This window comes from Vicugna pacos, chromosome 9 (assembly GCF_048564905.1).
Source record: "Vicugna pacos chromosome 9, VicPac4, whole genome shotgun sequence".
NCBI classification, from domain to species: domain Eukaryota; kingdom Metazoa; phylum Chordata; class Mammalia; order Artiodactyla; family Camelidae; genus Vicugna; species Vicugna pacos.
Genome location: NC_132995.1, coordinates 27,398,160 through 27,411,911, shown reverse-complemented (window position 1 = coordinate 27,411,911; position 13,752 = coordinate 27,398,160). Strand labels below are relative to the sequence as shown.

General features: G+C 36.5%; 1 protein-coding gene across 1 annotated transcript; it reads right to left on the bottom strand.

The window, feature by feature from the left end:
• Positions 1-821: 821 nt before the first annotated feature.
• CNEP1R1 (CTD nuclear envelope phosphatase 1 regulatory subunit 1) lies at positions 822-12,961 on the bottom strand. Its single transcript, XM_006207862.3, has 6 exons — positions 12,808-12,961; positions 11,585-11,656; positions 9,502-9,575; positions 6,182-6,291; positions 6,006-6,060; positions 822-2,179 (listed from the first exon to the last, which is right to left on the bottom strand). The coding sequence occupies exons 1-6, from the start codon at positions 12,830-12,832 to the stop codon at positions 2,138-2,140; spliced, it is 378 nt and encodes a 125-aa protein (XP_006207924.1). The 5' UTR covers positions 12,833-12,961; the 3' UTR covers positions 822-2,137.
• Positions 12,962-13,752: the final 791 nt, after the last annotated feature.

Below are 13,752 nucleotides of genomic sequence, written 5' to 3'. Positions count from 1 at the left end.
GGCATAGCTCAAGCAGGGGAGGGCATGCTTAGCACGCACGAGGTCCTGGGTTCAATCCCTGGTACCTCCTCAATAAATAAATAAATAAGCCTAATTACCCCCGCTAAATCAATCAATCAAATCAAATCTAAGACTGTCTATGCCCACCTGTGAAATCAGAAGACTAGATGCACTGGTAATTTCCTAATAGTGCAGAAGGGGGATTGAGAGAGTGAGGGTGCTGATGATGAGAAGCTAACCTGGCAAGGACCCTTGGGACATTTCAACCAGGGCAAAGACTTTTTTGGAAATGAACTGCTCAGCTAGAATTAAGGGTATGAAAAATCTTTGGAACTGTAACAAAAGTTTCTTTCTTGGCCAATGGATTCCAAGTAGTCCAGCATCAGGAAATCCTTGAAGTCCTCTCCACGTACTGATGTACGTACACAGGCATATTTCTCTGGGGAAAAGGATGCAAGGCTTTCACTTAATACACAAAGTAGCTGATGATTCCAAAAAGGATTTAGGACATATAAAATCCCTCTTCAACTTTACACTCTTGAAGGAAACTAGCAATCCAAGCTTATCAAGCTTAATTTGTGAGAAAACCTGCATGTCCTGATTAAGAACCAAATGTTTATTAGACAATGATGAATAAAAAATATTAAAAGTATTCATAGCCTAATAAACAGGCTTTGGTTGCTTCCTAAAACTTGCTGTACTGGACACAGAGTTAGAGTAAAATATCTCCTTTGGAACTAGCCTGTATCTGACATACACAGCATGTTTAAAACTTTTTCTGCAGACTTACAATACACCAAGGAAAAAGCCCAATCACTAAGTATATATAAAGTATTTATTTCTATGCACATATTTACCTACAAAATTTACAGAAAATAAAACAATGCAGAATATATAGAGTACCCTCTAAAGACTTCGTAGGAACAGAGGGTTTTATTGCTGCAGTTCAAAGAATAAAATTTTATACACGTGAAAGCCAAGATGAACACATTTAAGTTAAATGGTAGCCTTGTTAAAAAGTTTTTGTCCTGTCTTTCAATTTTCAGCTTTACATTAAATGAAATTTAAAAGATTGCTCATGAAATAATTTAAACCTTTTCAAAATCTACTAATAAACAGGTAAAAGGCACCTCCAGTTCTTAAAATATTTACAGCAATCCCAACAGTTTACTTTTAAGGGCCATTATTGTACATGTGGCTAATATGCATACACAGTATGTCATTAACACTCTCTAAACAGTGAGAATTGTAGACTAGTTTGTGGCACCGCTCCCAAGTTATCCTTGTGATGGAGTGGGATGATCAATTACACCTGCACAATACTAGTGTAACAGCATGTCTACCACAGCATAAAATCCAATTATCTAAAACAATGACTATCAAATTCCCAGGCAATACATAATTTATAACTAAACTTGTCTATTCAGAAGCCTCTGGAGTGTTCTTAAAATCATTTAAAAAAATATAAAGTATATTTAGCATTAAATGAAAACAATGAACTGGAAAATATCACAAGAGTGGCTGAAATTCACTATCTGGCTTAACAAAAATTGTTTCTCAAAACATCTATAATTTCTTACAACACAATGGAGATGAGTTTTCCCCAGTCTAAGCTCAATCTGGTACTTTTCCTGCATTATGATTAGGAGAGAGGGGTGTTAAGAGTGAACGGCACAGCTATACGTAACAGCTGGCTCTGAAGAGCTGTGGAGATGGCAAGCAGATGTTCCTGAAATACTGGTGCAGGAGAACAAAGTCCACATGACATTTCCTCTTTAACATTGGCATTGATTTGCTATTTACAGTAGTTTGCAAAAATACATTATAAAAACTGGATGAGGTTCTGTTTCTAAGTTTAACTTAGTAACATACATACATACTTCATCTGCAAAAATCTTTGCAGGATCTGAAGTACTAAAGTGACACTAATACTGAAACACATGTAATCAAAGGTACCAAAGCACTGATAACGTGAGTCATCACCACGAAGATGATCTGGGTAAATATTGCACACTTCTTGTCAGTCGTTGCGATGATCTTCACATATCCAACGTAAAAGGAATCCTTTATGGCTTTTTGCTGTATCACTTATTTGAAGAAAGCTTGTTTTAAGTCCCATAACAATGAGTGCAGATTGTCATTGAACATGAGGTCTAGGTTTCAAAATTAGTTTTCCTGTCTGTAAAAATAGAAAAAAAAAAGTTTTAAAATACACAATTCTATTAAAAACACCACCATTTATCTAGAAACCTTAAAGCACACTCAAAGAACATTAGAATACTTCTCTGTTTAGTCAAGATTAAGCAATTAATAGTTATGTTTTCAAAGTGTTCTTTGTGTGGAACTTCCAAAATCTTTAGTACTTTAAAACAAAAACAATCTTTATCTGATGAATGCCTTGTCCACTGGTTACCTGAAAACCTGCCAATCAACACACTGGATAAAATAAAATCCCAACTTGTATAGACTTATTTTTGCTCCTAACCAAATGAAGCCTATAGAACACAAATAAAACTATGTATTTAAACAAAAACTTACCTTTTTTTACATTAAAATTTTTATTTCCTTAAGTTAAAAATGTAAACCAATGGTTGGAGAAAGACACTCATACAACACTGGTGTTCAGTGTAAGTGGATACAACTCTTCTGCAGGACCAACTGTCATATTTATCTCCTCTCCCCCCTAAAAAAGCACGTACCATATAATCCAAACAATTCCACTTCTAGGAATTTATCTGAAGAAACTAATACAAGTGTAAAGATATACATGTATGTGCTATTAATTCTTTCATTCAACATTTATTGAGTGCCTATTATGTGCCAGGCCTTGTGTGAGATTCCAGGGATCCAGTAATCAACTAGATAGTCTCTTGTCCTCATGGAGGTTAAGTCGTAGTGAAAAAATGCACAATATATATATATATGCGTCCATAAAATGGGACAGTATGTAACTAAACAAAATGGAAGCCCTTACATTTTTTATCATGTAGATAAAAAAATAGGATTGGGACACTGAACATGGTTAAGGCCCAACATATGGTGGCTAACGTTGGGCCAACAAAGCAGGTTTGAAAAATCAATTAACATCTTTATTTTATAAAAAATAAATGAGAATACACAACAAAATATAAAACACGATTATCTTTAGTTGGTAAAATTCTAGGTGGTTTTAATTAACAAATTTTATTACTATCCTTAAAAGTGTTGTCAGGATTCTGGTTACCTCTCAATTCCTACTTCACTTAATTTTCAGTAATTCCTTGATAACTTGGTAGAACTTTAATATAATTTTTCTTAGTTTTATTAAGGTATAATTCATGTACAATGAAATGCTCAAATTTTAAGCACAATTTTGTGAGTTTTGACAAATGTATATTCCCTCATAGCCACCACCCAGATCAAGCTAAAAAACATTACCACCAAAGTTCCTCCATGATCCTTTCCAAGGTCAATGGTATCCCAACTCCCTATACAACATAATTGCTGACCACAGATTAATTTTGCCTGTTTCTGATCTTTAAATAAATGCAATCAGAGTGTGTGATTTTGCATCTACCTCTTTCATTCAATTTTTTTTTAAACCTGAAATGTAGTCAATCTACAATGTGCTAATTTCTGGTGTACAGCATAGTGATTCTTTTATACATATATATATTTCTTTTTACATTCTTTTTCATTATAGGCCATACAAGGTATTGAATATAGATTCCTGAGTCAATGTGTTTCTGAAATTCATTCATGTTACTGTGTTTCAGTCATCTGTACCTTTTCAGTTATTACAATATAAAATATACAGCATTCCACTGTATAAAAATACCATAGTTTTAATCTACTTTAAATTACATGAGTAAGACATTAATGTAATCTTACTATAAAAAGTTCAAACAATACAGATAGGCTAAAGTCATCCTCTCCATCTACCTCCAATTCTAGCCCTCGTAACAGAAGAAACCAGTTTTAGCATGAACTCTTCCAGACTGTTTTCCGTGGATTTACATTCACATATATGAATAATAAAAATCTGGTGCTAAAGTGCTGCTTGAGGGTAAAATACAACACTTGGGATTTGTTTCTAAATAATGAGGGGAAGGTGGGCAGGGGGACACGTGAAGTAACGGCGGCCATGAGTTGATTTACTGTTGACACTGGACAATGATACATGGGAGTTTAATTCCTCTCTCTACTTTATGTTTGGAAATTTTCATAATCAAAACTTAAAAAAGGTACCAAACTGAGCATACTGCTTCATAATTTACTCTTTGCTCCTAACATTATGTCTTGGAGATCCATGTCCACATTCATAGGTTTACTTCTGGTTTCCTTTGATGCGGCTTTACCATAGCCTATTTCACGACTCCCCTGTTGAGGAACAGAAACTGTTTCCATTTGCTCACTAGTGCTAAGCATGTTACGATGAACCACCTTGTACTTGCTTGCTTCCTTGTGTGCACTTGTGATGGTCCCCACAACTAGGGTAGGTGGACAGCAGCAGAATGGCGCTAGGTCATGAGGCATGCACAGATTATATTTTAAAAGCATGATGAAAACTGCCCTTCAAAATGGCTGCATCAACGTGTATTCCAAACAATCAGTGTATGGCTGCATCATTTCACCACAATACTGGAGTTATAACGTTATTTAATTTCTACCCACCTGACAGGTAACATAAATGAGTTGAGTTTTACTTTGCATTTCCCTGATTACAAATGAGGCTGTCCAGTCTTTATATGTTTACAGGCCATCTGTATGTCCCCTTCTGTGATACAACTTACCTTTTCTCATTTTTAAAATGTTTTATTTGTTTTTGTATTACTGATTTTTAATAGGTCTTCAAATATTCTGGATACTATCCTCTATCTATTACATACCTTACAAATACTTTCCTCTAGTTATTGCTTAATTTCTGCCTTCTGCTGTACAAAACCTTTAACTGTTGGTGCAATTAAATGTATCTAACTTCTTCCATTATGGCATTTCTGTTTTGTGTCTTAAGAAGACATTTTCTTATCCCAAGGTTATGAACATATTCTCCCATATTTTCTTCTAACGCTTTTATGGTTGGATAGGTTTTTGTTTTTTTGTCTCTTTTTCAATTTTTTTTTTAATGGGGGGAGGTAATTTTAGGTTTACTTGTTTATTTTTTTAAACAGAGGTACTGGGAATTGAACCACTTAGCCATACCCTCCACCTAAGGATGTGTGTATCTTTTTGAATCTGTTTAAGAAATTTCCTGGAATTTATTTTTTTTAATGGATATGAAGTAAAGATCTAAATTCATTTTTTTCCAAATAAAGAGTCAATTGTCTCAACACTACAAATAGCCTATTTCTTCCCTTTTGACTTGAAAGACTATCTTTATCCTCTAATTTAAAAAAAAAATCAAAATGTTTCATTTTTATTCGCTTTCATTGATTCAGTTGTCTTCCTGCCTTAATACTTTTTTTGGCTTTTTATTCTAATTTTCTATACTGAGTAGGTATCACTTAACAGTTTTTTAAATTGAAGATAAAAAGGCTTTTATAAATAAATGAAACTTGTGAGATATTCTTCTCATACTGATACATGATCAACTTCTAAAAACACAATAGGTTTATATGTCCATACTCCATCAATTAATCTATGACTCTATTTAAGATCCTAAATACAGAATACCATGAAATAATAGTAGCTTACAAAACCAATACTGAGCCATTTTTAGCCAATAATGACCACTGTATTTCACTGAATCTAAGATGGCTTCAATTAGAAGATGCATCATGATTTTAAGTCATTAAGATTACTGTCAACTCTACCAATTTAATTGTAAGACGTCATTGACTATTAGATACATCTCAATTTCACAGTTCAGTATTAAAAAAATGTGTCTTAGAATCAATGCTATAATGAATATTCCCCCTATTAATTCCATGAAGACAATTTAATGTTAATAAAACATTTGTTTTACTTAAGCCAAAACACTTCAGTCCTTTCACACGTGTCTATAGTTCTCTAGTGAAAATACTTACATCATCACAAGACATATTGTACTCTGCTAATACAGTTCGACATCGAGCAGCTATACTGGATAAATGTGGTCAAAGGAAAATTTGTATTTCAGGAGTGAGCTTTTACCAACACCTAGAGATCGAGAAGTGCTTTAATTTAGTTCAGAGAATAAAACTTAATTCCTGGGAAAGGATACATTGACGGTGCAACTACTCTTTTGTGTATTCCAGCAAAGAACAAGCCTATTAGAGTGATACAACTGATGGTGAAAAACGGATGATTCCATAATGAAGTGAAGAAGGACACCTGTAAAAGAAGAGTTTGAAATATAAAAATGTTAAAAATCTTAGAACAATAATTGACTCCTACCTCCCCACTTGTGCATAACCGTATGTACCATTTAATCATCTAAAATATGGGAATCTGAAGACCTCCAATAATCCCAATTCTTCATATTGCTATGGTATAAAAATTAAAATGTCTTATATTTTCAACGTAGCAATAGTCCTTCCATTCATTCCAAAAACCTGAACCATTACAAATTCACTTCTATAATTCAAAAACCACCCTACCAAAAATACTTACTGAACCCTTCCTAGTGAGAAGTAATTTAAGAAGCACAAGACTACAAGTTCAGTGAGAACAGGGACACTGTCCTATGCATCACTATTCTCCCAACACCCGAAATACTATTTGGCAAATACAGGTGGCTCAGTAAATACTGTTGAATGAATGAAGATGAGGCCTCTGATCTCAATGAAAACACATCCAGACATGACCTAGTTACTTTCCCCGTTAAAAAGCCGAGTTGTGCAAACTCTGCCGTTCACAACCTGGTCTCAGTCTCATCTCCTGCCACACTTGCACACTTACACTACCATTTTCCTTTTCTCCTCTCCACCTGGATAACTCCTACATATCCTTATAGGACTGAGCCCAGTATCACTCTTTCTCTCTCAAGAGGCAAAACGCGAGTTTGGTTTAGAAGCTACCAAGATTTAGATGGCCACAGAACATTCAATCAGGGGAAAATGATTAGTAACTATCCATAAAGACCTAGCATTCATGTGAAATACAGGCCTAATTTCACATCTGGACATAACCAGATGATAGCAGAAAACAGGACCATACACAATTATAAGAACAAGTAGAGGGACAAGGATCCAGAATTGGAAGAAGACTAGGCACTGAAGCCAGACTACTGGCGAACAGGAATGTGGACTGAGAAGACAAGTATTTAGAGTCTGGAAAAAGAAATCAAATGGACCAGTAACTAAACGGGAGCAAGCTAAGGGCATCTGCATTCCACTCTCATACTAAGATATGTGTACATGTTTCAAAACAGAGAACTGAACTTATATTCAGGATTTGCAGATATTAACTACTATATATAATATAGATAAATAACAATAAAAAAAACTATATTGCAGAGGAAACTAAATTCAATGTCTTGTAATAACCTATAAAGAAAAAGCATATATATATATACACACACACACATACACACACACATATATATATATACACGACTGAATCACTATGCTGTATACCAGAAATTAACGCAACACTGTAAACTGACTATACTTCAATTAAAAAAAAAAAAAGAGGGCGAGAACAAAACTTATGAATAGCACCAGGCAGATGGCCTAGCATGGTACCGGTTAAATAAATTTGTTAAATGAAAAAATGACAGGCTGAAAACATCAGGAGGGAAGAAGCTCCCAGAAAGATGAGATCCTGAAGGTTAATATTCCAGAGTAATGTCTTCTTAAAACCTTTGAGGGCAGTTTAATTTCCACAGGCCTGCACAGTGTTAGCACATATAGTATTTTACGTTTCAATTTTAAAAAGATCAGTCAGTATTAGCCTTCTTCCCTCCATGGCAACAATCAACCGCATCCAAGTAACAGTCCCCTCCTTTAATTCAGGCATTCAGTTTGCCGTACTTCTTCTCTCCTCGCTTTCTTTGAGCTAGCCACTGGCTTTTGAGTTTGTAACTCCTCTTACGGACACAATTGCTATTTAAAACTCTTGTCAGATTTGAGGTTATTAAATACTGAAATATAAAGAGCCAACCCTTAGGCTAATAGTTACATTCTCACCTAATTTAGAAAATTATATTAACTACAGAGTTTTGGGCCTATTTCAAATTACATTTAATTCTGTATTTTATTAAGATCTCAACTAGCTGAAATCAGCTTATATTTTTTCCAATCAGAAGTTAGATTCATATCCCAAGATACACCTTTTTCAATCTTCTTGTCAGCCTCCTTCACTCTTCCCCTAAAGATGAGTACCAAGCACAGCCTTAAGATCAGATTTTTATAAATGAACACACAGGAGAGTTTCCTATTCGTCATAAAAATCCCTCTATTAACATGAAATTCCATCACCAACGTCCCCGGCTTCTGATCCTTTTATATCTCCACCTCAGTGGATAAAGTCAGGGAGACTACATGCTACATAACCCTCTGGCTGTCTAAATTGCCATTTAGACTGCCAACAAAAGCCTTATTATTAGATTTTTCTTCTGTATAATTTTAAAGGCTGTAAATAAAGCTACCGGCATTAGTATATCTAATTATAGTTTAAAAGCACAAGTGGGGCTAAGATTTGTGAAAAGTACCTCATTGTTACTTAAAGGCTGAACTGGAGGGGGGGGGAAACTTCACTGAAAAATTGAAGAATGACTGCTTCTCTAATAAAAAAGCCCAAATATGAAATGAAGGCACAAGTTGGTAGAAAGAGGTAGAATTTGAGAAACATGCTATCAGCTTTCATCAACGGATGTTTCAAGAAATAACATTATGAAATCTATTATTGCTTTTGGTACAAGGATATTCTTGGACAGTGTCCAATGGGAGACCTCTCAGTGTTTCCTACATTGAACTTCAGGCAGGAATCTTTTTTAGAGATAAATGCTGAGAAGGAAAAGCTTTGCTAGCTTAAGGAACTTAACATGTGTTCTCCTCACAATGAAGACCATGGAACTGGCTGTGACTTCAGAGACTAATTTACAACTCAATCCTGGCAATTCTGCTGGCCTACATGGCCTATGATACCAGTGACTTGGTTTCCTTCCTGGTTTTGACCTCCTACTCTGTTTTTTCCTAGTCTTGGCTGTTTATTACATTTATATTTGCTATTTTATCATATATGTTTCCTGCAAAGTTGTCTCAGCAATGACACTAAATGAACAAAACTGAGTAAAGACAATGTTTACACTGAAACATGTAAAAATGAGTACATAAAAACAGCACACAAGTTCAGAAATGAATGAGAAGTAACATAACTGGAATAATATTTCTTAGGCCTTTTTCTCTGCAAAGATACTTAATCCACAACAGCCAGCCAAAGCTTTTAAGCAAATTAATATAAGGCATAGTTTTAATAGCATGATTAATATAACTCCTAGCAGTAACAGGTAGCATTTGAGTAATACTTTACAATGAACAAAGAACTGTTATATCCATTATCTCATTTAATCTGTTAAAGATTTTAAATCAAAACTTCTACCTTTTGCGTCTCGGGATCTATTAACCAGTTCCAGGCACCAGTAGCTGTACAGACAGATACCACTATAAGAAGCACTGATGAAAGATAAACACGAAATTAGTAAGGAAATAAGCTATTAATATGATACTACTATCAGTTCCTAATAAATGACAGCCAAAGGATGCAGCACTCTGTTAAACGGAAAATGTACTGGACTCAGGAATTAGGAGAACTGCCATATGACCTTGAGGAATTCTCTAGAACAATGTGAGCCTTAGTAACTGAGGAGGATACTGTTCCCCAATTACTGGAGTCAGAATTTCTGAAGATTAATAAAATTAAAAGCAGAAGAACCAAGATGGTAAAACTAATGTAAGACTTTATTATGTAACTTTCAATGTGCTTTATGCTGATTTTGCAGATTTTGTTAATTCAAAAACACAAACGACCAACAAAACCTCATTTTAATGTAATCAAACCAAACAAATACTCCTTTATAAATGCACTGAGAATTCCGACTAAAGGATTTTGCCATGCAGACAACTGCCTGTTGTTGAATTAAACAAAGGTCAGTGTTAGAAAGTGTGGGACACCCCAGCAGTATCAGATTTTCTTTAAGGGACCTAAGGAAGGTTGGGTTAGAAATGACTGATAGTAGGACTTAGAAAAAGTCTCTTTCTCCCCTTAAGCTAGAATTATTTTAGAAACTCTAAATAGATCATAAGTAAAACTCAAGAACAAAAGGTATTACTAAAAAAATAATAAAAGAGCACCAAGACCTAGCTAATAATCTGGAGACCAAGAAAGTTACTGTCTTTCAGTTGGGATGCATACATTTTTTAAATGTTGAGATCAAGCTTCAAAAAGTAACAGAAATATTCAAAAAAAAAAAAAAGTAATAGAAATATTGCTCTTAATTATCTAGAACTCCCGGTGATGTACTTTTAAAAGAGGCAAATCATAAAAAAGCCTCATTTTAGGTACTTAATAATAAAGTCAAAATTTCAAAATTGTGTTCTCAGCTCAAAATAGATTAAACTCAATTTCTTATAATTCTCCACTTCCAGTAAGAAATATACTAAAGCACACTGTTTTTGTTTTTTATTAAATGAAGCAAAAGCAAACCCAGTAGAAGGATGTCATACGCGTACTTTGGTACATTAAACAAGCTGTCATTCATACGTAAGCACTGAGACTGTGAATCAGAGGAAAAGTATGTTTATTACATCTATAAGCAGAGCAGCATTATATATATATGCTTTTAAAAGACTCAAGTAACAGTGAAACAAGGTTTTGAAGGTTATTCCTAGGTAACCTGGAGAACCTAAGAAAAATCATTACTTGTGAATTCCAACCAATCAGAATTTCTCTAACATATGATTAAAACTTCACAAATTGATTTAGTTAAATCATACAGAAAATCTTGACACAGAAAAAGACCCCTCACTTCAATAACGCTCTTGTGGTCCCACAAACCGAATTATACTTTGAAATAAAGTATCTCCTCAATGTGTGCTGCTGTACTCCCTTCTTGGCAGAAATTAAATTTCAACAATAAACATCCAAGAAATTAAGACTGTCCCAACATAAGTTAGCAAAGTATTTTGCTTGCTGATGTCATCACCTACATGCTTGTCTGCACTTCTCATACATTTCCATGGGGCAGTAAGCACACAATTCTTTCAAATCATATTTTGCAGTATTCACTGAACACGATTTTCCTTAAAGTTTATTTCAATAGTTTGTAGGCAAATTGTAAAACTGCTAAACAGGCAACTGAAGCTTTTATTATGTGTGCTGGTTATCAGATCTGTAAATTTGTTTAATTTTAAAAAGTTTATGTCTTTAATAGAAAAATAAAAATTCAACCACATAAAACAGACTGCTTTTTTTGGGGGTAGTCAGTTTTCTTCCTTAAAATTTCTTTATAACATATTATTTACAACATTAAATAAATTAAAAAACTGTCAAAACAAAAGGAAATCTTACTGTTTACTAGAGCACTTGTTAATCTAAAGTTTTACAGAAAATAAACTATTGCTAGGCAGGAATAAAAGTATCAATTGTCAGTTTATTTTCCCTTAAAAAACATTCAGGCACTTACTTCTCCAACGTCCAGTGGCAGGTTGCAAACAATGAATATATTCAGTAAGTCTCCTCTCGAAAGCCTTGAGATCTAAGCAAAGAAAAACAAACAAACAAACAAACAAACAACTCAGTTTTCTAATTAGCTACTCCTACTAGTTTGAGTCGATTAAGATGAAATTTTAGATACTCTGCTTCAGGTCTTACATACCAGCTTACATTATCACTGCACTGTTTATTTCGTTTACTATGACAACTTCAACATTTGACAAAAAACATTAAGTTTCTTTAATTCCAATTTCACATGTAAGGAAATTGGCTGGTTCACTTTTAGAAGCTGCGTAAAATGGTATGTGGAAAATCAGCAGCAACCTCACTCGGCGCCAAAAGCTAGAAATTTGGGGGTTGCAAATAAAAGAATCAAAATCAGGTCGAGTGTTAACTCTGTTGGAACCAAGAACTTCCTATTAGACATAACAACGTACTACCTAACATCAGTCTTCGAAGTCTATTTGAATGCAATTATCCGATTCCGACTTTCAGCCCTTATATTTATAAATAACAGCTACGCTTTCTGTCCGGTCATGCTGGACTTCTGACATAGCTAACGGGTGGGTATGGAAAGACGCTCCGCTTTCCTCCCTCCAAAAAGGCTACAGGTGATCTTCATGGCACTATCAGAGCGCCGACGCCGTGTTCCACAAGACAGGGGCGTCCAAGGTGCTCCCTCTGAACGAGCAAGGTGGGGGTATCATTTCCACAGACGCCTTTTGTAAACTTTAAAAAAGAAATCAAGAGGCACTCCCTTAACCTGGCAGTTATCAGAAACCACGGCAGGAATTACGGATACAACTCGTGAGCTTATCAAAAAAATACAAAGTGAATTAGCATCCTACAAGGCACGAAGCGCAAATATTTGCTAAACGAGTGAAAAATAAACTAGCCCGAGCGAGGAGCACCCGGGCGAGGAGCACCCGGGTGTAAGCTGGGGGAAGGCGGAGAGCAGACTCAGCGCCCCCCAGTGCCGGTGGAGGCCACGCGCGCCGGAACCCGCGCCCGGCCGGTCCGGCCGCCCACAGGCTCCTGGGCCGGGCCCCTGCACTCCTCAGCTCCGGACCCCGTCAGTCCATTCGCAGCCGGCCTCCTCTCTCTGGGACTGGCTTTCCACGACTCCGGCCCCTCTGGAGCCCAGCCGGCTTCCGGGAGGAGCCCGGGACGGGCCTTGGCGGCCCAGGACCCTACCTTCCGCCTGCTCCAGCGAGTTCATGTCGGGCGGCAGCTCCGGTCACTGCCGCGGCCCCGTCCGCATCTCAGCAGGGCGGCCCCCGCCCGGTACTCAGCGCCAACTCCCACCTCTAACCGCTCCCCTCTGCCCCTCCTCGTCGCACCGCCCTTTGCCTAGACCCTCTAGGCTCATTGGACATTGGTGCCACACCCCACAACTAAGATGATTTTCCATTGGCTAGCTCCTGCACGGGCCTCGGGGCCTAGCGTTGTACGGTCAGCCAGAGGGACCAAGAACTGCCGGAGGCCGAGCTGGCGTAACACTGGCGCCGCCTCCTGTCTTGGGGAGGAACTGCAGCCTGCCTGAGCAAGTTCTTTCAGTAGTGTGTCCCTAGTTTCCTGCTTGGTTCTTTCAATACTTAAATAGTTATTGAGCGCCCACTACCTTCTAGGGAGTGTTCTGGTCACTAAAAGAGACACAGAATTCAACTAGCTGGTCCTCCCTTTAGGACTCAGGGAAATAAGGTATGTAAAGAACTAATTAGAATCCAAATAATGGCATTTCTTACAGTGTTTCTTTCCTAGATATCTACCCCCTTAAGTACACATTTCTCCCTTGATTATTTTTTCTCACACCACCCAATTTTCATAAATGATAAAACAAACAAATTCTATAACTTAAAAAAAATCTGTGAGGCATTGACTGCATTTATATTTGATTAAAATGCTTTCTTGCTCATTTCCTTGTGCTTATACATTCATTCAAGAACTATTCAATGGGCAGGGGGCATAGCTCAGTGGTAGAGTGCATGCCTAGCATGCACGAGGTCCTGGGTTCAATCTCAATACCTCCATCAAGAATAAATAAATCTAATTACCTCCCTTCCCCCCCCCCAAAAACGTATTTATTGCATGACATGTCAGTCACTGTATTTATTAGGGTTACCGCAGGTGATAAACATG